The sequence below is a fragment of the Bombus bifarius genome, unplaced genomic scaffold (genome assembly GCF_011952205.1).
Source record: "Bombus bifarius isolate JDL3187 unplaced genomic scaffold, Bbif_JDL3187 scf7180000008263, whole genome shotgun sequence".
Taxonomy (NCBI): Eukaryota; Metazoa; Arthropoda; class Insecta; order Hymenoptera; family Apidae; genus Bombus; species Bombus bifarius.
Genome location: NW_022884549.1, coordinates 487,071 through 510,506, shown reverse-complemented (window position 1 = coordinate 510,506; position 23,436 = coordinate 487,071). Strand labels below are relative to the sequence as shown.

The window sequence follows — 23,436 nt, the reverse complement described above, 5'->3', positions numbered from 1 at the left end:
TCACTTTACTGCGTCGTGGGCCTTTAATAATGAAATTAAAAGGTTGTTCGGGGATCGGTGGAGTAAAATGAAACGTAGATGGTAATTACAATGTTCATCCATAAAATTAATCGGTTATACTTTTGCAGGCTGAATGGCATGCTCGTTAACGGCTTATTTAACCAGAGCACTTTCTTTTTCGTTATTCTTGTGTAACGAGGTAATCCCGGCGAGCGATTACCAAATAAGCAAACAACAAATATAGCGGCAGCCGACGGCAGTTGCTTTTCAGCTTGAAATTAATCCTGTGCCGCGGCAAGTGGCCAACCGTGTACAAAGGATATCCATAACTCTGTCGATAATTTTCAGATTCCTGATTAATTGCGTGCCCCCACAGTGTAACAACGTTGAATCGACGACACGGTTTACTCTGTTGACACTTTTGCACGCGATAAATCACGCGAGTCACGAGGAGTTGCGGGAACCAGTTGCTACCAAACCTCGCCGCTCGATTTTCTTGAAAAATCTCCACAGTTTCGCACCTTTCACGCCCCGTCGTTTGCGTATCCACGAGATTTCCACGGTAACTCTGTCAATTTTTCAACAATCAAAGCCAAACTGCAAAGTTAATCGATTCCTCTTAGAGGAGTTTATTCAGAGGTTAGATTTGAAAAGTAACCGGAGAGAAAATTCGTCTATCGAACTCATTTTGCCGTCGGCAATTCGCGTATTCGAAACTGTTAATTGAATTCATAACGTCGTAGTTGGAACTTGGTCAAACGAAAAGACCTCGTTCGTTCGCAACAGTTCAACGTTACCACTTGCTACGGTAATTCCAGTTTCATTGTACGCACCGCTTAATACAACGCGATAACAGATTTCGTCTCCCCTCTCTTCGATGTTTTATCCAATTATCGTATAATTTTGCTTTTTGCAAAACGTGACCGACGACGTGATTTATTTAAACGCGACTCTCTGGCTACGCGACGCGCGTCGTTCGATCCGCGTTAAAAGATTTTAATTTCCGCCGGTATATTTTCTGCAAAGCGGCTTAATGAACACATCGACGTCAGGATTCGATGAATTAACTTTGTCGAGTGTAATTTTTTAATATTATCAGGCAGCGCGATCGAAAAATAAACCGCATCGATGAAATTAATCTTTGCAAAAGAAATTTAACGACGCGTTGAAAGTATTTGACGTGTCATTACCGAGTGACGAACGTTACATCGATAAATTTAATTTTTTGGTTCGCAATCACGATTTGATGGGTTTTACAAATTTTTACGTTCGAATGCTTTTTAATATTAAAACGTCGCACGTACTTAGATTTAAATAGCATTTGAATTTCAAACGATCATACGTTAAAAGTAATAATTCGTAAGACCATCGGTGAAAAATTACTCCTACTCGTCTCCTTTTCGCGCACGCAAAATATTCTTGCAACTTAATAATTACGAAAAATACACGGGTAAAAAAAGAGTCTTCCATATTTCGCTTTCGACTTTCATCGAGCGGACAACTGCGACGTGTTACTTGAGAGATGGACCGGCAAAAATCGAAATTTTCACCTTACGATTCAAAAATAGACGTGCGATCGATTATAGAAAAAATAGATATTGCCTCTGCTTCGAGAGTTTCTGAAACGTTACTATCCCACTGAGAAATCGGGAAACTATGGGAAAGTTTGCAGGGTTGTGTACATACCCGTGGCGAATCGTATCGTCCCGATGGACACGTGGTAACGATGGTGCGGTACACTATTCCGAAACACCTGCGCGCACGTTCTTCACACGAAGCGATTGCGACGAGGATGCGACACACCGGATACCTCTTGGCACTGGGAGCAGGCCGTACCTCCCCCGCGGTCACCTCCTTTTGAACGTTCGTGTGTGGTGGTGGTGGTGGTGGTGGCGGCGGTGGCGGCGGCGGCGACGGCGGCGGCGGCGGCGGTTCATCAGCTCACCGGTTCATCACCCAACAGTTCACTTTTCGCCGGAAGTGGCTATGTGGATCACGAAAACACGCGCCTCGAAAGGCGCTTGTGTAGGAGGGCCCGATACGCGCGAGTGGGGGCAGCGTGAGGGACCGCTGTCAGCTAGACGGCAGCAGTAAGGGGTGGGGGGAAGAAATCGACAGAGAAACGCAGAAGCGGAGGAAAAGAATCGCGAACGAGAGAAACCGGCGCGACGCGAGGGAAAAAGGGTACAAAGGTGGTGGAAACGGTGGGTGTGACGATCAACAGGAGGGTGGAAAACGGAGAAGGAAATCGGAGGGAGGGGTAAAGAAGGTGGATAATAGTCGCAAGGGGAAGAGATATTACAGTGACAGACGGGCAGAGACGATAGAAGGAAGTGGAGAGACAGGTAAGGAGACGGAAACGGAGCGAATAGGAACGAGAAAGAGAGAGAGAGAGACAGAGAGAGAGAGAGAGAGAGAGAGAGAGTGAGAGAGAGAGAGAGAGAAAGGAGGGGCGGGGAACGGACAGAAATGACGGAACACGGATGTCGGGTCCAACGGAGAAGTCGTGGGCACGATTGCCGTCACAACACTAGCGATCTGGTGGTACACTCTTCCGATGCTACGTATACATGGTCCTCTCCGCTCCGTATCCCTGTTCGCCGTTTCTCCGTCTCGTTTTCTCTCCTCGATCAGCTGGCCCTGTGCTCGCTCGCTTCCTCCCGCCCGCCCCCGACCACCTATGTATACATATATATACACATATATATGTATATATATACATATGTATGTATGTACGTATGTACCAGACTCTCTCGGCTCGGCTTCTATCTACTTATATACGTACGATACACGGATTACGTCCGCCGACTACTACGCGGCTCGATCTCTCCTCTCTTTTCGTCTCCTCCTTGGCTCAGTTACGTTTAACAGAGAGAACTCTGAGGTTCCCTCCTACCTTGGACGGCCGCAAAAGCACGGACCGAGAACCGAGACAGGGCAATCTACTAGGTAAGACTAGTTCCTCCACCCAGCCGTGGACCCGTTTTCCGTCGACTACTCTCCCTCCCCTTTGCTATTTCTCTCTTTTTCTCGCTCATTCTTTTTCTCTTCCTCTGCCCCTCCCGCTCTCCTGCCCACCCCCCCGCTTCCACCATTTCCCTCGCCACCTCTTCCTATCCGTTGCTCTTTTTATCGTCTCCGTCTCTTGTCCGTTTCTTTCTCCCTCTTCGTCTCCTCGCTCTACCTCGTACGTACCCTCTCCCATGACGTTGACTCTCCTTCTTTCGCGTATTTCGTCTTTCGTCTCGTGCCTCCTCGATCTCCTTGCGCCGGAGGAATCTGTCTCCCTTTACTTCTCGCCGCGCTCCTGCGACGCGACTTTATTTACTCGAACTTTTGCTTCTTTCCAAGCTTTTGCCCTTTTGCTACGGCGCCACACCGATCCCGTCCTGTCCCATCCTTGTCATCCGTTCCTTTGCAACATCGTGTTTCCTAATTTATGTTTATTCCAGCGCGTCACTTCGGCCCATTGCGAAATTCCTACCCTTTCTCCCAATCTCTCGGGCTTTGTTCTCTCCTCGTTTCATCCTTTGCTTCATTCGTCCGGTACTCACCGCCTTTATTCGTGTCACATGTTGCGAACATGTACCTTGCTAGCTCTCTCTCTCTCTCTCTCCCCTCCTCTTTCCGTTTTTTTCTACCTGCCTACCTCCGGACCATTCTCCGCTCGACCGTTTCTCCTTCGAATTTCCTTCTCTTTTGTTTTACCCGTAATTCGTGTTACTCGTTAGCCGTTGCGTGCGCACAAAATCTGTGGCGTGTCGCGAACTTTCCTCCCTTTTCCTCGCGGACATCTTTACTCGAGTCCGTTGCGAACGCGCGCGCGTCGTCCGTGTCGTTTTTCCTGTGAAGTTATAAATTAATCGAAGGGAACGATCGATCTGTCTTTCTGTCGCCGCTTTATTTTTCGTATTAGCGTAAAATTACCTAAAAGAAATTTTAGTTATTCGTGATCTTTTGTCATCTTCGCGACTCAAACGAGCCTATTCTGTTTGACAACGTTAGCCCGGCTCCTACAATCTTCTATTTGCATGGCTCGTATCGCTCGTGTGCTTGTATGTTTAAACGGACGTTACTCGAACAGCTAGAATCTTCTGTTCACTCTACTTTCTACCAACTTTCATTCTACATTGCACCAATTGAAATAAACATTGTTCTTTCATTTCTAAGCTTCTCCCTATCGAAATCCTTAGTGTTGTTCGCAGTAAGAAACAAAGAGCTTAAAGCTGTGTGCGGACAGTGCGAGGCTGACCCGGTAATTGTCTCGCAGTTGCACGCGTTTACGAATCGTTTCAATACGTGTTCGAACAAAGTCAGTAAGGAACTGCGAGGCGCCTTCGACGTGGCCAAAAAAACTGAGAATCTCCTCGTGTCGAGGTAGCCTCGCGAGTCAACGTTAATAGCTTGACGATTCTAATCGTAAGAACGTTTTGCTTCCCTGTCGCGTTCAGGCGAATTTTAAGCACGCGGTTGTACTCGTTTCCGCTGGAACGCACAGCGCGCCACTCGATACGATAATTGCGTATTTCAGGAATCCCATGCTGGCTGAATATGATTACCTACAAGAAGGCTGCGACTGGATGGAAACGACGGTGGCCACGTGGGGCAATTTTCTTAGCGCCCGAGAGCCGCGTCAGAAAAATGCCTGTTGCAACAGAATTAATCGTAGCTGTGCGATTACACGATCGAAACGCTGCGTTTTAGAATAAATGCTTGTTGTAGCGAACGTCCGTTCTTGAGACGGCGCTTCTTTTTGCGGATTATCACGTAACTGTTCGAACCTTCGGTCTCGTAATCTATGAAAATTCCTTTGGGCAATTTGCCGTTTGCGCTTTACGTCGTTGCTTCTGAAATATCGAATCCATTACGGAGAATTTCTCGCATGGTGATTGCGTGGCTACACGCGTTACGCTGTTTGCGGAGCTTGCTTCGAGCCAAACAAAGATTTGTCGGTGAAGTTTCGAAGATTCTTGGAAAGTAAAAACCGCTGTTTCCGTAGTTTCATATTATATTCCGGGTGTGTTTACAGGATTGACTCTACCGATTTAGGATCAAACTGAAATTTCACTGTGAAATTTACAATTTTCAACTTATACTCTGTACCTTTTGTCGCACCATACAGCGAATTATAAGCTCTATAACATTTTGTACTTTGCTCTTTGTCCACCGCGTAATCTTTCCATCGAGGCGACGATTTATCCCGACTCCTAGGAAATTCTTTTCTCTTAGAGTGTCTCTCTCCTTCTAAATTCCATCGTTTTAATATTCTCTTCCTGGTCCCAGCATGATCATTCTCCGCAAATTTGTCACTGCAGATCTTTCCAATAGTTTAAAAGCACGAATTTTTTCACGATTTAGAAAGTTTATGAAGTCTTACACGTTCTGGTTACAAATGGAGTGTTGCGTCGCCATCGGTCGGACAATTACACTGTGGCTGTAGTAAAAGAGCAAGTAAAATCGCTGAAATCTGAAATCTGAAATCGATACGTTGTACGAAGCTATGCGAAATGAAATCGAAAGGCGTCTGTTTCAAAGCGCGTCGCATCGTTGCGTCGCGATACCGTGTGCGACAATTACGTCCGATACAATAGTCAACATACAAGAACGTACCATCGTTATTCGCCGACGTCCTTTCACTATTTCGAAATTTGGCTAAGAAATTTAAATGGTTTGATGGTTTGCTTCTAAATATATAAGATATATCTTTTATAGATTCGAAATTAAACACGGTTGCGAGCTAAGCGTGTACGAGGAACTAAAGCAAAAAAGTCGGGGTTACAAATGCGATTATTAAATTCAAAAGATGAAACGTTCTCTATCTAGTTACAAGTCGTTCGATATCGGGGAAACAAGAAGAATAGCGGACACGACTTTTTTTATGAAACTACGTTAATGGAAAAAGACCTAAAAAAAATATAAGAAGCACTGGATGAATGGATAGAAAATGTGGGAACGCAACGTTGTTTGAGATTCGATGAAAACACGTAGAGTTTCCGATGTTAAAAGGTAGAGTAGTAGATGATAGCGAGTACTCGTTAATCTATGTTGCTAAAGTTTATCAATAACACGGCTCGTTCGGTACGAGTCCGACAAAATAGCGAGTATAGCGCTATTATTGACATTTGGTGGAAATTACAAGGCAGGAAATTCCAAAATATCGAAATACGCGATACTCTGAAGCCAGGTAGCTAATGGCTTCCTAATTGCACGCGGAAGATGTACGATCCTGGAAACGACTTTCTGGATAATAAGCGGTTGGTAGCTATTCACGCGGCCCACGAACTCGTTCGCGTGGGTCGACCATCCGTGGATTTTAGAATCGATACGACCTTCGCCGGCAGCAGCTGTGCAAGATCAACTGGAGCACCGGCTCGTTTATTATACACTCGCACGGTACTTCAAATTGCATTAAACACGTTACACGATAAAATATCTGTTATCGACTCCTGCGTGTAACCGGAACAAACTGAATGAAACGTCGATCGTTAAGCAGACGTACTCGTATATACGTTAACGCGATCCAATGCGGTTCAGACTTTTAAAGGAACTTGTTGAATCTCGAATTTTAACGTGCTTCGCGATGCGTGGGTAACCAATATTCATAGCAATTATCGGTATTGGAATTTTTGTTAGATGTATAAGTATATCTTAATGTACGTTCGAAGCAAAGTAGACGTAGAAAAAGATAACGATTCGATACTGTTGCTATTTTCCTGCGATTAAAGAGTTATAAGGTAGTATTTACGTAATTGCTTAGAAGCGAGAGAGTACTAGAAAGAGCTAAGACAAGCTGCATCGTAGGAAATAGGAGAATTTCCTGTCCTCCGTTCCAAGTTTTCTGTTCGGTTCGAAAGTTAAGAAGCTGACGTGATTAATTTTTTATAAGTAAAAATTGGCACGAATAAATTGGCGAATGTAAGCGTAGATAAATAAGATAGAGTGCGCCGCACGGGGCCACCCACCGTAGGTCCACGATCGACGTTGTTTCCGCTCGAATCGACGAAATGCAACGAGTCCAGCTAAGATTCGTTCGCTCGCGTATGACAAACGATCGACCGTAACGTCGAATTAATTTTCAACCGGTCGGCATACGTTTGATTGAGTCTATCGGAGCGTATTCGCCAGGATGCATTGACTCCCTGTTCGTGCGCGTATGCTGTTCCTATGCTCGATAGTAATCGATCGACTGTAAAATACTTGCAAGTAGGGTAACGTGACCCATTCGGTTGTCGAAATTTTTTTTAAGCCACGCCAACTGTCAGACCCATTTGCAGCCGCCAGGTGACGCGATTTTTTCGAAGGTCCTTTGCCATTGGAAGTTAAATTCAAAGATACGTAAACGCCAGTACTTGGCGTTTAAATTCTAAAATTATTTTACGCTGCTTTTCATCGATATGAAACTGCGCTAAAATTCAAAGTTTTCTGTAAATATTCCGTAAATCTGTTGTACAATGTAACGAAATAGGGAGCAATCGATATTTTGTAGATCGGTTGTCTCTTTTATCGCGCGATAAAACTTTCAACGACGTGCGTTTATATATAAGCTTTCTTATTTGCGCAGATCAAATATATATTTGATCGACACCGTATATACGCTTCTACTTTTACAACAACAGTAATAAATGTAAACGACTTATAAACTCGAGAGTTTACGAGTTTAAACATTTTTTTCTTTCCAACGTATTTATCTCTTCGATTAGTAATCCGATATAATTGTTGAAGGAATGGTGGATAACGAGCAAAAAGCAACAGGAAGACATTTTATTACCCGTTTGACGCGGCAATGCGTTATTACATGGAGCGTTTCTTCTCTAACATCGTCCTTCTTCTGCTTTTTCCGACATAGTAAAAACCGCGAGCCGACCTGTAGACGTTTACAGCACGCCATCGAAACAATGAAGAGGAATCGAACCCACGACACGCGGGGAAATCTATCGCAGCATCTCGGCGGAAAAAGCTGGCGAAGCCAGAGCTAATGGAAATCGATGTAAAGTGGCTCGTAAATAGAAACGCGATGGGAGAATATTTCGTTGGTTCGTTAAACGTTAGACTGCAGGCTGTTAGAATCCGTGGCATTGATCTTTGGTTAAAACGTCTGTCTGCTAAGCAATCCACGTTGTAACAGCAAATAAGCAGAGAACAGGTACCTACCTTTACGACCTGTAAAGGGAGGTGCGAAAAACCAGCTCGACTCGTCGTTCGTATACACCTACGCGATTTACACCATTCACAGATGCACGTTTACTTTTGAACGCGTTATCTATTAAGCGTAAAAAATTATAGAGACACGGTAACTCGGATATTAGAATAATTTACATCGGGCTATCCGGTATTTCCAGAGTAACGAAGAAGATGATGGTTCTTAATCTTCGCTCATTGATCTTTGACAAGCCAGCTGTACGATCGATTATTGTGCAAGATTTATCGAGCTACATTCCCATTCTATTTTGTTTGTACACGAGTGTGTGTGTGTGTGTTGTTGCCGTTTCTTTTCATATACTAATGGTCTACGTTGGAAGCGTTACTATCGATGACCGATTTATGATTCGGTCGACAAATGCAAAAGTTAGGTGATCGAGTCCTAAGACTGATCGTAAGACTACGAAGGTTTCCGCAAACTTATTTTCATATGCTACGATGGGTTGTTCGTTCGGTGCTTAAAATATACTTACACGATCGACTTTAAACCGATCTTATACACGTATAAGAAATAAACACAATAAAATAACGAAAAATCCTTATAAACGACGAGGAAAGAATTATACGTTTCGTTTTAATAACTCTTCGTTAACCAGTAATCGTAGGTTAGGCTTTTCTGAATCGGATAATCACGTTCTACGGTCATAGTCTTTCTCCAGTAGACGTTCGTACATACCGATCGAATGCACATTGTCGTCCATTCAGGCAACAAGGTGAATTATTCGGAATGCGACATTAATGTCACGGAAAGAGCAGATCGTTGAACGCGCGTGATTGTTTGTTCGGTTCTGTGTTAGAAGAAAGTAAACAGACACTGGGGCTACGTCGGTCTGCGAAATTCAATAGATGCGTTCGGCACGCGCGGCCGCCAATTAAATTCCAGCGCAATTTATCTTTGACAATTCTGTCGGCATTCCGTATTACTCTCGCCGGCTTTTCGACTTTGCGTTACCATCGCCACCCTGCACGACGTTCTTTTATCTCGTTCCGTATCATGCCCACAGAAGGAATCCTTCTAATGCCACGCTAACGATAAGGAACGCTCGCTCTAGAGATGAACACGTCGCGGTTCTTTGCTTTATATTGGTCGAATATATGGCCGGTGTCGCTATCTCTTTAAAAATGAAAACAAAGTGAGAAACAGCGCGCAACCCGTTCAGCGAAACACGTTGCCTGACAGGACATTTTGTCTGCGAGTCATCGAGTCGAGTTTATCCTAGACGCTTCCGGTCGATCCTGGTAATTTGCGCGTCTTCCTTTTCTGCTCCTTTGACTGGCAACCTCAATTATTCCCCGGCCAATGACCGGTTGTCATTGACAACCGCAGTGACAGGCAAGAATGGACCACCCCGAAGCTTTAACCACACACCTCCAAAGATATACCTATCCAGTTATATTTCCTCGTTTTGTTTCAACGTCAAGAGGACGACTTTCTCGACGAAGATTCTCGAGTAAAACTACAGCGAGGTTTACACCGATCTTCTACAGGATTAGCTAAATGGCTAAATAAGATGCGTCGATAAGCCGATTTTTCTGTTGGCTATAAATCACCGTGATCGCTATAGGTTTCGCGTGGCAATCGAAACGTCGATGACATTTTTGCCTGTGACGTGGATACTTTGGGGTTATAGTTAACGCGTACACTGGACGACGACTATTTACACATAATACAATAATTACAATAATTCGAACGAAACATTTCAATTTCGTACGAATGGAGTCCAGTTGCGATAAGATTTAAAATTCTGACGTTGAAGAGTAAGAGAATTATTCGATAATAATTCGATTCGATGATAAACGATTATGAAGAGAAACAATTACTGCTGCACGCGATATGATGGAATCGCGACGACCAAAAGCAGAGGAAAGAACGGGTGGGGGGGCTGATCTCGGTTGGGCCAGCACGACCAAAAAGTCAACTAAAATTGACCTACCTATCAGGTTCGATCCGAAGGTTGATTGAATCCATATTTGGATCGATTCGAGTATAACCATTGGAAGAACCGCGCACGTAGCCAATATACCGGGTGACTCTGCCCTAAGCTCAAATTCGTTTATCGAGTTTGTCCATCAAATTCTTTGGAACGTCGGGTACGTTCATATCGCTGTACAAGCGAGTCATCTTTAATTCCCTTTATCGAATCGTAATCGAATTATTCGCCTGTAGCGATCAAAATCGCGATCAAACGTTCACGAATCTTCGTGTTTGCGAACATCGAGCACATCTTGTAATATCGGTAAAAGGATCAGAATATATAGGCGTATTTTTTAAAACGACAAGCGACGAGCGATATTTGCGGCAGAAATTACAAGTTTCCGTTCCGCTGGAGAAGAAACTTGTAATTTCTGCTGCGAATACTTGTCGTTTTAAGGTGGCAGTTTTTTAAACGTATCGTAGGTTGCTTCGTAATATCGACGTAATGTTCGTTCCAACGACCATCTTGCATTGCTACGATTAACGACCTAATAGCTACGGTCAACCACACTTAATTAAGATCGTACGGAAAAATCAAATTCTCTACGTAGAATCGGTTTAACCTTCGACGAGCAAGTATATAGCTGTATTCTATTTCTACACGATGTATAACTACATATATGAGAACGGGGAAAAAAATTAGTTTTTAGCTTAGCGTATGGAATTAAGAGTGGAAATTTTTCACCGGCGATATATAGAGAAAGGATCTGTATACAGAATTTATCCGTGAAAGGAAAACAGTTGCGCAAAGTTTTCGTTGTTCCGCAGCTTCGCGGCAGTGTTCACGAGATCCACAGAAAAAAGTAGCCTGTCATGAACGGATTCCAAGCACTTCTGACGTTCTTCGGCATCATCGCGATCGCGGACACCGATCCATCGAAGAGACACGGCAACGGACGTGCAAACGTATACCATGGTAGGTAAGTGCACTAGCAGCTTGCCACGGTTACCACGTTTCGGCTAGGAAATCCTCAGCTCGATGCACTCTACCACGCGAACCGTTTGTCCAGTCGACCATTTCGTCCGACCTGATCCGATCGAATTGTTCTCGCTCTTTGTCTTTCGCCTGTCTCGCTTGACTGTCCGAGTTTGGCATCTCGCTAACAAATGCCCCATAACTTTCCCGGCACGTTCTTTCGTTCTTCCGCTCTCTCGACCGTGTCATCGAGGATTTTCCTTTGCCCAACGGAACAACCAGGGACGATCGTATTGCGTCGCTCGTTTCGAAAACTTGCGCCTTTTTGCCCGTTGCAATAAGTTTGCCCTTGGTTCGATCGATGATTAAAGTTTAGGGACACGAGAACCGAATAACTAGGCCTTGAAGTTGTCGGGTTTGGATTGATACAGGGTTGGGGATGAAATAGGAGCGTCACGCTGGAAACGAGGCAAGTTAAGGTGACAAAGTTTTCGTTTAGTTTTTTGTGCACTTACGAGTGTCGAAGAAACGAAAGATCTTGATGGATTGTGCTTTACGAATTCAATAACGAAGTTTAATAACCGTGTTTCCCAAATTCAGCACGCAACCGAAACTCATTTAGCGCCTCTAGTTCGAGTTGATTCGAACAAGTACGTTTAACGCTTTTTCTACGATGCCGTTGCAAATCTTTCGACGCGACTCGCAAAGGCATTCGTGGAAAACATTTCGGAAAATATGCAGGCGCGGGCAAGAAAGAGCGATATGCGAAATTGTTGCGGGAACGAGGATGCGTCGTTCGTACGTTCTTTAACGAAAACTCTTCTCTTCCCGGTGGTCGATGTTCAGGTACACGAGAGACGTCCACGAGCCGGAATTTTTGATCCCGAGAAGAGTGTTCGAAGATGGCAGCTTCGACACATACTCGTTGCCGTATTTCTATGATCGGCAAGAGATCAACGAACGTAAGAAAAGGTCGACCGAGACGGGCGAGCAGGAGCTTGAGGCCGATAAAGTGCACCTGGTGCTGCCTTTCAACGGGATCGAACACCATGTGGAGCTCAACCCGTATCACGAATTCATCTCGCCCGACATGGTGATCGAGACGCGGGGTACCGGCCTGAGAACTAACTTGAACGAAGCGTTACGATTCAAGAGAGCCTCCGATCGACAATGCCATTATCGGGGCTTTGTTAGAGGCCATCGCACATCCAAGGCAGCTCTTTCTCTCTGCGATGGTGTGGTTCGTAAATACTATCCTTTTTATCTACGTTTATTTTTAATTAAATCGTCTTGAAAGCTCGAAGGCATAAAGTCGTATTATCGAAGTTTGCATTGTCGTGAAATTTTCCCACCTCCCCGCCCCCCTCGCAAAGCACGCTTCTTGGTTCGAAGATAGGTATGAATACGATCGAGGCCAACAACGTATCGAACTTAGACTTCGTGGTTAATTCTTGTCGATGATCTAGCAACTCCGGAAAGATTTCGTACAATTGAATTCGCTAGACTAGACACGCTCCGTAACGATATAATCCACGATGAGAACACGGTGGCGTGCGTCTCTTCGAGGCTAATCAAGCCTCTTATTATGCACTTAAGCGGATGCAAATTAATATGAGGTATTTGCATTTAGATGGGCGCATACCGGGACCGTGTTGCCGATTCGACGCGACGATCGATTGTTTTGGGATCAAAGCCAGCATGCACGATCGTTCGGTCGCGTTTAATGGTTCGGAGTCTCGGCCGATTCCCGGGAGAATTTCGAGAATTCAACTGCGAAACATGCAGACAGAGTGGCTCATGCTTTCAACTTGATGCAATTGCCGCGCTGCGTTACATAGCGAGACGCGATCTGCATAATCTCCTCCTCTCGGTGACAATGATCCGATTCTGCTTGCACGCCGGGAGGCCTGATACGAACTAAGATAGCGACGATAATTCAGAAATCGGAAGTAGACGATGATTCGGAGAAACGAATTTCGAATTATCTCCGCATAATGGCTTTTTTAAGTAAATCATTCGAGCAAAATCGGGCTTCCGAGGTTTAGAAACGGAATAACAGCATGAGATATCGTAAGCTTGGCCGTCGAGTCGTTGTCGACTTATTCGGCTCTTAAGGGGAAAATAAGTTAAATAAACGATATAACGAGTCAAACGAATAAAAAAAAAGTTGAGCAAATTGTTGAAATATGGTTGCAGCAACGTGGGTAATCGAATACCTGTTGTATATCGGCAAGTAGCTACTATTGGACGACGCTTATACAATTCGTCGAGTATAATGTAGCCATCGTGTTTCCTTCCGTTCAATTTTACGTGTTCGATCGTTACTCTCGAGGAAAAGAAACCGTATCTATCTCGTTGGTCTTTGGAGCGCGTATTTCGTAGGGTAAAGCTCGGAAGGTAGGAATGTCGAAAGGCGAGGAGGCGGCCGTAATTTAAAAGACACCTTCTGGTTAGCGTTCCCAGGCGCGTCGTTACTCGTTCGAGGCGATGAAGTTACTCAAGCCAGGTATTGTAACTACCGGTGAATCGAATCGGCCACATAGAGCGTTATTGAATCTGTAAATTTTCGCAAATATCACGGCGCACGGTACGCGCTCTTCTCTGTCCTGTAGACCACAATTTCCCGTGAATTACCGAGGGCCTGTTTGTTTGCGCTATTGGGAGACGCGAAGCCCGAATTTTGAATTATACCGTTAGTTCTAGCTACGATAAATGTTGCGCGTAACAACCGATCCCCTAATTAGGATCGTTGGATTGTAATTTCCAAAGCGTGGCCGCGTAATTTCGTGATCCGCGAATGGAAATTCGGCACGGATTCGGTGGGTTTAAACGGGCAAGAAACGCGGTCACGTAGCCACGCCACGCCGGCACGGCACGGCACGGCACGGCACGGCACGCGTGCACACACGTATCATACGCGAGAGAGAAACTGCAATTACAAGTTAGTTCGGTATCGACGTCGTTCTCGGTGTTAACCCGATTGGGAGGTTCGCGTAATTGCATCTCTTTGCAGGCGTCTCCTGCCGACGGAACCGAGTCCCATATCTTATTTACAATAACGTTGATTAACGAAAAGTCGATAAGTGGCTGTGGATCTCGTGCAGGTTGGTTACGTGCAAACTAATCACGGCCGGTACTTCATCGAGCCGGTGAACGAAGCAGAACCGCAGCAGGATGGACAGCACGTTCACATAGCTTACAAGCGGGATGACTGGCACGAAAAGAAGGAGAGTCGGGACGATTCTTCCAAGAATTACTGCGGAACTTCCGGTTAGTAGTCGTCGATTTATACGAGTCTACTCTTCGCCGCGATATCTCTCCAAAAATTTTTTGTCCGTGAGTTTTACAAGATCTCTTTTGCCAAGAGTACATTTTAAATAAACCATCTGCATCGAGGATAGAAGATAAAGGCCGATCTTCGAAACGGATAAAGCGATACGAGCCGTTGTCGTTCCGTTTGCAGATGACTGGGAGGCGGCGTGGGCGGAACAGTTGGCCAAACGACAGAAGCGACTAATGGAAGAGAATGCCGAGGTTGGTAAGGGCACTTCCTTGACCCACAGTATTCATCGCTTCGTAGAGATTGGATTGGTCGCGGACAGAAGGTTTCTCGACTTTTACAACAACAGCAACTACGAACAGTACCTGTTGACTATCATGAACATGGTGTCGGACTTTTATCACGACAGATCTGTCGGCAATCAAATAGACATGGTCGTCGTCCGCATTATATATTTGGAGAAGGAAAAGGAAGAGGTAACACGTAACTAGTTAGAGGACTAAAAATACGAGAATCCGTTTTAGCAATTAATCCACACGGGATGAAGAATATCGTAAATGTTGAAAGTGAGATATTCGAGATATTTTATCCAGACGGTTTTCCCGTAGATAGATCTGCTTATTAGTCCCGCAGCCGAGGCAACGTTAGCGAGCTTTGCCAAATGGGCCCAAAAGATGAACCCTACGGATCACACTCACCCCAACCATTACGACATAGCGGTTCTTGTAACTAGGTAAAATTTTACTTCATCGAGAGTAGAGAACGATCGTAACGAAACATCGTAACGTGCGTTTCAGGTACGATATTTGCGCGGAAGGCGCACCGAATTGCAATCTGATGGGCCTGGCGTATGTCGGAACTGCCTGCGATCCCGAAAAAGCAGCTTGCATCACCGAAGATAGTGGCCTATTGCTTGGAATCGTAATTAGCCACGAAGTTGGTCACGTGTACTGTCCATGCACGTTTCTTTACCAACCTTAATCCCTTCGCTTCTAGCGATCTTTCAAAATCCATTAAAAGCACGAATTCGTTTTTTCGACACGCTTTAACGAAAACTCGCTTCGGAACGTGGAATCGCGACGAACAAGCGGGATTCGTTTTGCCTGATTTTTTAGCTGCGAAGGGATTAAGAGATAGGAGTCGAGTGGAACAGAGGACTTTCTTTTCGAAAATATTCCATTCGGAATTTTTCGCGACAATAGGTGGTTACAAAAGGGAAGTAATTTTGCAAGATGTGATTTTCCAGGATGGGCTGTTCGCACGACGATGTCGCTATCAGTGGCTGTCCACCCAAAGATAACGATAACAGTTATTTCCTCATGTCACCCATTGTCAACATCTATTCGTTGAGATGGTCGACTTGCAGCAGGAAATACATCACTACCTTGCTCGAGTAAATCTTTCGATATATGTATGCTTTGTTTTACTTTGTTCTATCGCGAGTCGAAAGCCTCGTGTCGATCGATTAGGAGCGGCTTGGGCGAGTGTTTGACCGACGATCCAAGAAATCCGCCGGAGAAATTCAAGTATCCGGACATGTTACCCGGTGCGATGTACGACGGCAATTTTCAATGCGACATGAACTTTCCCGGGTCGAAGATTTGCCCTGGCGATACCGGGGTATATTTCCGTATTTTCTCTTGCTATTTGTAGAACGTCGTTTATTTATAGGACACAGGATGAATCGAAAATTAGTATTTCTGGTAAACGCACAGTGTAGAAGGTCAGTTTTATCGAAACTTTATCGCACTTACCTAACAGATACTACCTATGCGTTTAAAGGATTGCTTCGCAAATCTTCGAAACAGGTTTATCAGTTTTCGTAGAATTGCAAATAATTGGAGAATAATTTTAACAGAACGCCACTTGCTTCTATGCACGAATTTATTTAGAAGTTGAGATCGAACCGTTGCTCGGCAATGGTATCGTATCACATACGGTCGGTCTAGAAACGACTCGGTTATTCTCACGGGGAACAGGTCGATGGATGGGGTTTAACTTGCTCATAGCGAAAGTTACTACTTCGCGTTTTATATATTTCGTTAAACCCCGAAGAATAATTTGATTATCCTCGTTCCTATGGCGAACGAACGTTCCGTATGTTTCAGCGAGATGCAATGTGCGAGATGCTATGGTGCGAAGGGAAGAACGGAAGCTGTTTCTCCCGGGGATCACCCATGGCCGAAGGATCAAAATGCGGAGAGAATTTGGTTCGTTGAATTGGATTTACCGAGAACAAAAGCGCACTCTCTAACAGTATCAATTTATGCATTTCTCCATGGAAATTATCGCGCCTTAAACGTCTCTCCAGTTGCGCCTTTGATCGCGTTACCATTCCAGTCGTTACTTTAATTTTTCGTCCTTTTTCTTTTAAGATAAAATTACTCGCGCACTTTTCATGTAGCTATTTTGCAATCGTTGCTCCTAGTTGTCCCGTTGACAAAGGATTATACCGTAAAATACGAGAGCAGAGAGCGCAGTCGAAAGAGAATAATTTAAAATTTCTGTGACGCGTCGTAACTCACGTGAAAAACGCACAAAGCTCGCTGTAACAATGCGAGCGGTGAGTCTAAGCAGAAATGTTCGTACGAATAACAGCCTTTGTAAAGTTTCGATCTGTCGTAAAAAATGTAAGACGCGGAACCTCTGTTACGTTTGCCTTTTAGGAAGATGTAGCGAAAGTATGTAGCCTTTATTTATCCATTGCAAAATTTACTTCTACCAAAGTCTTTGATTGCACGCGACGTGGAACGTGTTAATATCAGTATGTCCCATTTGACAAAATTTTTCGTAAAATTTTTCGCAAAATTTTCCGTAAAATTTTCCGTAAAATTTTCCGTAAAATTTCGTACCAAAAACGCTACAAAGCAAAGCATTTCGCGACGAAACGAGCGAAGAATAAAGAACTAGCCTGTATTCAGTGGTGCATTCACAAGAAATGCGTGGCTATGGGCACCCGACCGACGGCGGTGCACGGTGGCTGGGGCAAATGGGGTCCCATGAGCGGTTGCAGCAGAAGCTGCGGCGGTGGCTTGAAATTCGCCGAGAGAGAATGTGACAATCCGCCGCCCGCCAACAAAGGCAGATACTGCATCGGAGAGAGAAAGAAGTTAGCCATTTGCAACACCATGGTAAATTCCACTGTCTTTCTATGCGAATCGACCGTGTGTGGTGCCGTTTCGACTTCATTTCTTTCTTACTCTTCTCCTTCCCCTTCCCCTTTCTACTCGATCCTTCTCTTTCTTCTACTCTTCTTTGCTCTCTTCTATTTCCAATTGTGTACGGGATATTGTTTCTCACCTCGTCGATTCGTTTCTTTTTATATATTTTTCCTTGTCTCGGCCGAGAAAAGATATTTGATTGCAGCGTTAAACAAAATTTTCGTCGAAAAGTAGCTGCAAAATGTTAATCCTCGTTTTTATTTTTTTTTTTTTTAACCTGAATACTATATTTGCGAGCCCACGTGTAGCTTCGTTGTTCTTCCAAACTTATTTTTGTCGAACGTTTGATTTTAGGTTAAAGATTGTAAACTACTGATGTTTTAGCTAACTTTCGTATACTTAAGTCACTGCCGATTTAGGCTTAGCTAAGAAAGGAGTATTTTAATTGCGTTATCTATAGGAGAAATTTTAATTTAAAGTTTCGTTCAGCCCTAAACTCTGCAGCCTAGTTTCACGGAGATCTAGTTAGATGTAGAAGATCGCGTGCGCTCGTGTGTACATGAGCGCGTACTTCATGCAAACCACGATAGCATCCTTATGTTCTTCGTATAACGGCCTATTTCTAGAAATCTGATATATAATATTTATTTTGTATCTTGTATGATAATCTTCGTTTAACGTTACGATGGTCGATTAACTTTATCGTTACCTAGTTCAGCGAAAAGAAAGAAGAAAGGAAATGTTAGGAAAGATTGTTTTCGTAGCTGCGGAAAGGCAGCCGGCGACCTGCTACGGCTTAAACGATCGTCAACGAATTACTCTACTACGGTTCTGTCTCACGCCATTAATCATTTTCGGCTGCACACCCAGCTCTTAACGCTTTTTGCTAATATATCACCCTTTTTGCCGCGTGATCGCTAACCTCTGCGGCAGCGATATATCCCTTTTGTGAAAAACGACGACCCTGCATTGTGCAGCCCTGCGACCATAGGAAACCATCGTATCGCCAGTTGCAGTGCAGTTGGTACAACGAGCGAAAAATCTTGACCGACGGCAAGCATAACTGGACTGCGTACACTATCCACGATCCAACGCTCGATCCGTGCAACTTGTACTGCATCAATGAAAAGAACGTATTCACCAAGTTCCAAGTGGCAAACGATTCTACTCCCTGCAAGGGTGGTACTAACAACATGTGCGTCGGTGGTACATGCAGGGTAAGCAAATATCACGATTACCTCTTGTGTTTTTCTTCCTTCACTGCGATCGCTGTTTTGCGATTTAATTTCCTCGCAAGGAATCGCCTGGAAAATTCGACGTATTGTGTGAGAACGACGAATCGCGTTAATTTAATTCAAAAGACGAGTTTACTATCCTAACTATTAATTTTTCGTACGATTTGTTTCGTTATTTCTTTGCGATTTCTTTCTCAGAATTAAGCAATACGTGTATACTTCGAGATTCTTAGGTTGCATTTCAGTAATATTTTACGACCTGATATTTTTTCTCCGATAGTTTTCTATTACGTATTTATCGAACATTTATAGCTGATCGAGCATCGTATCTTATATTGCGTTGCATCGGTAGCGATTCTAAGAAACGAAAGCACAGAGACGCAAAAAGTTATTTACACGGATAAAGGATATTTGCCGTTGCGAATTTTTCTCACAGATGTGCAATTCCAATATCGTAGATGTATCATATCGTATGTAGATTAAAACAGAGGAAATTTGCTGAGTAAAATGCCGGAAGCTCGGAAGTACTTTAACAATGTAAATTTAATCAGGAAACAGGAAGACGTATTCGCGTGATCTGCAACGAAAGAGCGTAGCGTTCTAGTTCTATGATGCTTTCGTTATAGAAACGAAAGAGAAGATGCCTTGGGTTCGAAATTATTCCCTTCGTACGGTTCGTGCGATAAGTTTCGTGACTAATCTCTCGCACACCTTTCATTACCTTTCTACTAACTACGTTTTATGGCCTAAAAGCATCCTAAAGCTCGTGGGACAAAAATTTAGTTACCTATCTAATCGAGATTGTCAAGTTAGTTACAAACTAATTTCTGATTTATTATTTGCGATCGTACCTTGATATTACTCCGTTTACTATAACGTGGGACGTTAAGGACGGCATCGTAACCGATCGAACTTGATTACTAGCAATTACAGCAACAATTGAAGGGACATACATGTAGTACGGTAAGTACTATACCGTTTTCGTTCTAGAAATAAGAGAATCTATTTCTTGCTTAGTAAGCCGCAATTAAAAGGAAACAGAACCTTTAGAAACGAGAAAGGTATGATATTTTCTAGAAAGTCGGTTGCGATTGGGTGTTGGATTCGAATGCCATCGACGACAGGTGTGGAACGTGCAAAGGTGACGGTACGAAGTGCAAGGCGATAGAAGGTTTCTTCAATGAAACGGGAATTCGCAACAGTAAATTATATTCTTTTCTGTCATCAAAGTTTTCGATTCAAAATTTTCCTATGTCTGTTTCTTCCATTATTTGCAAGTATTTGCAAGTTAAAGCTTTAACGATACAGGTAAGTGTGGAAATAAGAACGCTGGAAACTCTTTTATAATCATTGTTTTTACGAATGTATACGTATGTGTGTCGAAGTACAGCGAGATGTACAAACGTTCGACGACTGTCGAGTGTGAATGGCTAAAAAGTTGAGTTTAGTCCATTTGAAATACTTACGACAACAACGAAATGTAATCTGTTGGTGATTGGAAAATTTTCGAATTCCTAGTGCACGTGAAGATAGTTACTATTCCTCAGGGTGCTCGAAGCATATACGTAGCGGAAATGCAGCCGAGTAAAAACGTACTATCGGTGAGACTCGAGAATAGCGAAACACACTGTTTGAACGAAGACAAGTAATTGCCTATATCGTTATTACAAAATAAACGATGGCGTCTTAAAAATATAATATTATACGTATTATGTACAGAGTAAAAATAATACGTTCGAAGCTGAATGTTTAACTCTAAGAAGTTAAAGATTCTTCCTCGTGTTAACGAACAAACTAAGTTCATCGTATACCGAACGATTTTCTAACGATCGTAGGGTGATATATAGAAGCGGTGATTACGATTGTGCAGGCTCGATTCTCGTATACCTGCATCCTGAGCCAAACAGAGAGGAGATTGAAATAAAGGGCCCTATAACGACACCTATTCGAATAGAAGTATGTATTAATTCCGTGCTTGAAATAGTCGAGATCGTAAATACGAATTTTGATAAACGCCGACTACATCGTTTTAACGCCTTTCCCTCGTGAGTAAGGAAAGTAAAAAAGGATCGAAGGAAAATAGATTCGTGCTTCGCGTAGCTTCGTCGTCGAATGTAAGAGATTCGCGTAAACGAACGTGAGGCATCGGCATGGAGCTGGCGATTGCGCGGAATATATTTTTTCTCGATGATCGACCATCGTTCCTAAATACCCACATTAACGATTCATTCCATCGTGATGATTCTAGTACGTATTCTTCCACCCGAGACAGAATCCTGGGATTCATTATGTATATTACGTGATGTCAAATGACCCGTCGTACAAGCCGAAATACCTGTGGGATTTCATGGAATGGAGCGACTGCAGCGTTAAATGCGGAGGCGGTACGATGGTAATTCGAATATTGAAGTCGACTTAATGATAATTCGAAGAAGCATTATCGCGAATCTGGCACTATCGCGATTCACGCAGCGAAAACGACTTTAACGTTACTATATTACTCTTTTGCTCGGTGTAGATATCGGAGGCAGCGTGTATCGAAGAAAAAGGTGGAAAAGTGAGTCTTGAATTTTGCGATGGCATGTCACGACCAGATCCAAAAACTAGGGTTTGCAACTCGGAAGCCTGTCCAGCAAAGTACATGCAACCACACAACCATCGACTCTACCATTTCGTGCTATTTACGATTTTACGTTTCTCTATCTGCTTACATTTTCCTCCCGAAACTGCGAACAGCATACCTTTAGTACTATCGCGCTGTCTCTTCTTCGACGCAATTTAATTTTAATGACCGAATAAGCGACGATCCTTTCTAATTACCATTACTCGTTTATCGGCGAATATTTACGATCGCTGTATGACGATTGGAATTGCTTAAGGTGGCGTGTGAGCCAATGGAGCAAGTGTAACGCCTGCGACGGAAAGAAAGGAACGAGGCATCGTAAAGTGCAATGCGTGCGACCCGCTGCTCGTGCCGGCGAGGATGACGTTCAGGCAAATCTGGACGCGTGCAAAGGTCGCGTGCCGAAACAAGAGGAAGAATGTGTAGGTAAGGATGTCGGTGTCGTGCCGTGCTTGTTGCCGATTTCCATCCAACGAATAACTTTTTCGCAACCTTATGATATTTTAACGGCACCTCGACATTCTTTAGCTGAGCGATCAATCTTTCGCTAAATACTTTCTTCGTTCATCGATCACTGGCAATTTAATTGACGTGTCATTCGGATCCATGTAGTTATTCGTACACGTAGAAACCATTTCGTTCGCTGGTTATTTATTATTTCGCTCCACTGATTACCGAAAACCACGTACTCCGTATATATTTTTTTTTCATTCTGGACAATACCATTTTTGCAGTATATTACGATCGTTTGAATTTTTTAAAAAATGGCATATCGCAATATGTATCGTGTTTACAATTGTTTCGTCGACGTTGATCGTGTCCTTTCAAAGCGTATAAACATTTCGATGTAATTCTCCTTCGGTATTCCGTAGAGACTCACAGTGTACATATTATGTTTCTATATATGTGGTGAACGGTGTTTTCGTATGTTGGTAAACGTACGTAGGTGCATAGCACGGATGTCACAGTAAAAGATTTACGATATAATGGAAATAAAATATTGACGCAGTGGCGCGAGAAGGGAAGGAGCGTGTACATGGGGAGTCGAACGAAAAAGCATTTACCGTATAATATTAGAATTGTATTTTCCCTTTGTCGTTCTTCTTAGGGCGTGACTTTTATTTCGACAACCATGCATATTTAGCGTGGAAGCCGTAAATCGGAGTCTGCAGCCGATTCTGACTCGCGTATCGATTGATCGAACCGTCGAACTTTCGACTTTCCCTTACAGGCGAAAGACCGTGCAAGAAGACCTGCCCCAAAAAGGTCCGAAACGCAAACAGGCAACTCGTTGCTTGGAAAGAGAAGAAGAAGCAGCCGCTACCTCACGAGAAACGGGCTAAAATGGTCGACAAGTTGGTGGACTTGAGTTTGGCCGGATATCTGGAGAAAGCGTACGGTATCTCTCGTGAAGCCGATGATATGGGAATGACGGTCGACACGGCGGACTTCCGGCAGCTTCTTCGCGAATGGTCCCTCGCCGACGAGGAAAAGAGGAAACGCGGCGCCTGCGATCGAAACGCGTCTACTCCAAAGCCCGGATCGATCATCAAAGACTCGGTGCCAGTCGAGAACGTGGTGTTGTTGGAAGCGCCTATGCTAGAGGAGGGCCTCCTGTCGAATTTGTCGGATAGAGCGTATCAAGAAGTTGGCGACCTCGTCGGCGGTAGTATCGATACTTCCAGAGTGAAGATTTATAACGGTACGAAGGCTGTCGAGAAGATCGAGAAGCTGGAGGGTCGTAACATTAGCGCGGTGCCTAACAAGAAAGAAAATTATAGTTACGATGCGTTGTCAAGAATCGTAGATTTGGCGAAACGGCGAAAATGAGAACCGTAACCAATTCTCCATTCGCGTACAAGGCAAAGCACTTGACACTGGCATCGTCGATATTTATAATCGATAATTACAATTATCTGACACTATTTACTAATCGATATTTCTTTGATATAACGTTGAAAAGTGTTAATATATCGTCTGATAAAAGTATGTATTAAGAAACATTGATAAATATAGCTAAACTCTTAGGTTACGAACTTTCGTTAAA

The 23,436-nt window shown here is 43.8% G+C and overlaps 2 protein-coding genes across 4 annotated transcripts in view; one reads left to right on the top strand and one right to left on the bottom strand.

Annotated features, from left to right (window-relative positions):
• LOC117211868 (A disintegrin and metalloproteinase with thrombospondin motifs 7-like) overlaps nucleotides 1-2,669 on the bottom strand; it is a 57,016-nt gene extending 54,347 nt beyond the window's left edge. For 2 of the 3 annotated variants that reach the window (XM_033456130.1, XM_033456131.1), the window contains exon 1: nucleotides 1,687-2,668. The gene's annotated coding sequence lies outside the window, so the exon portion shown is untranslated. Of the gene's footprint in view, nucleotides 1-1,686 lie in introns of all 3 variants that reach the window. The other variant, XM_033456132.1, reaches the window with a different exon arrangement.
• A 9,206-nt stretch (nucleotides 2,670-11,875) lies between these two features.
• LOC117211866 (A disintegrin and metalloproteinase with thrombospondin motifs 12-like) lies at nucleotides 11,876-23,242 on the top strand. Its single transcript, XM_033456127.1, has 17 exons — nucleotides 11,876-12,330; nucleotides 14,195-14,360; nucleotides 14,554-14,846; nucleotides 14,979-15,103; nucleotides 15,168-15,317; nucleotides 15,617-15,763; nucleotides 15,840-15,990; nucleotides 16,479-16,580; nucleotides 17,292-17,501; nucleotides 18,509-18,748; nucleotides 19,844-20,074; nucleotides 20,251-20,411; nucleotides 20,536-20,722; nucleotides 21,015-21,158; nucleotides 21,285-21,403; nucleotides 21,646-21,815; nucleotides 22,621-23,242. Exons 1-17 carry the CDS (start codon nucleotides 11,929-11,931, stop codon nucleotides 23,217-23,219), a joined length of 3,597 nt encoding a protein of 1,198 aa, XP_033312018.1. The 5' UTR covers nucleotides 11,876-11,928; the 3' UTR covers nucleotides 23,220-23,242.
• Nucleotides 23,243-23,436: the final 194 nt, after the last annotated feature.

What these genes read in the sequence shown, in the direction of transcription:
- LOC117211866 (XM_033456127.1), top strand. Translation starts at nt 11,929, where the DNA reads ATGTTCAGGTACACGAGAGACGTCCACGAGCCGGAATTTTTGATCCCG. An exon ending in AGCCACGAAGTTGGTCACGT is followed by an intron (nt 15,318 to 15,616) that starts GTACTGTCCATG and finishes GTGATTTTCCAG; the next exon opens with GATGGGCTGTTCGCACGACG. An exon ending in TAGCCATTTGCAACACCATG is followed by an intron (nt 17,502 to 18,508) that starts GTAAATTCCACT and finishes TGCATTGTGCAG; the next exon opens with CCCTGCGACCATAGGAAACC.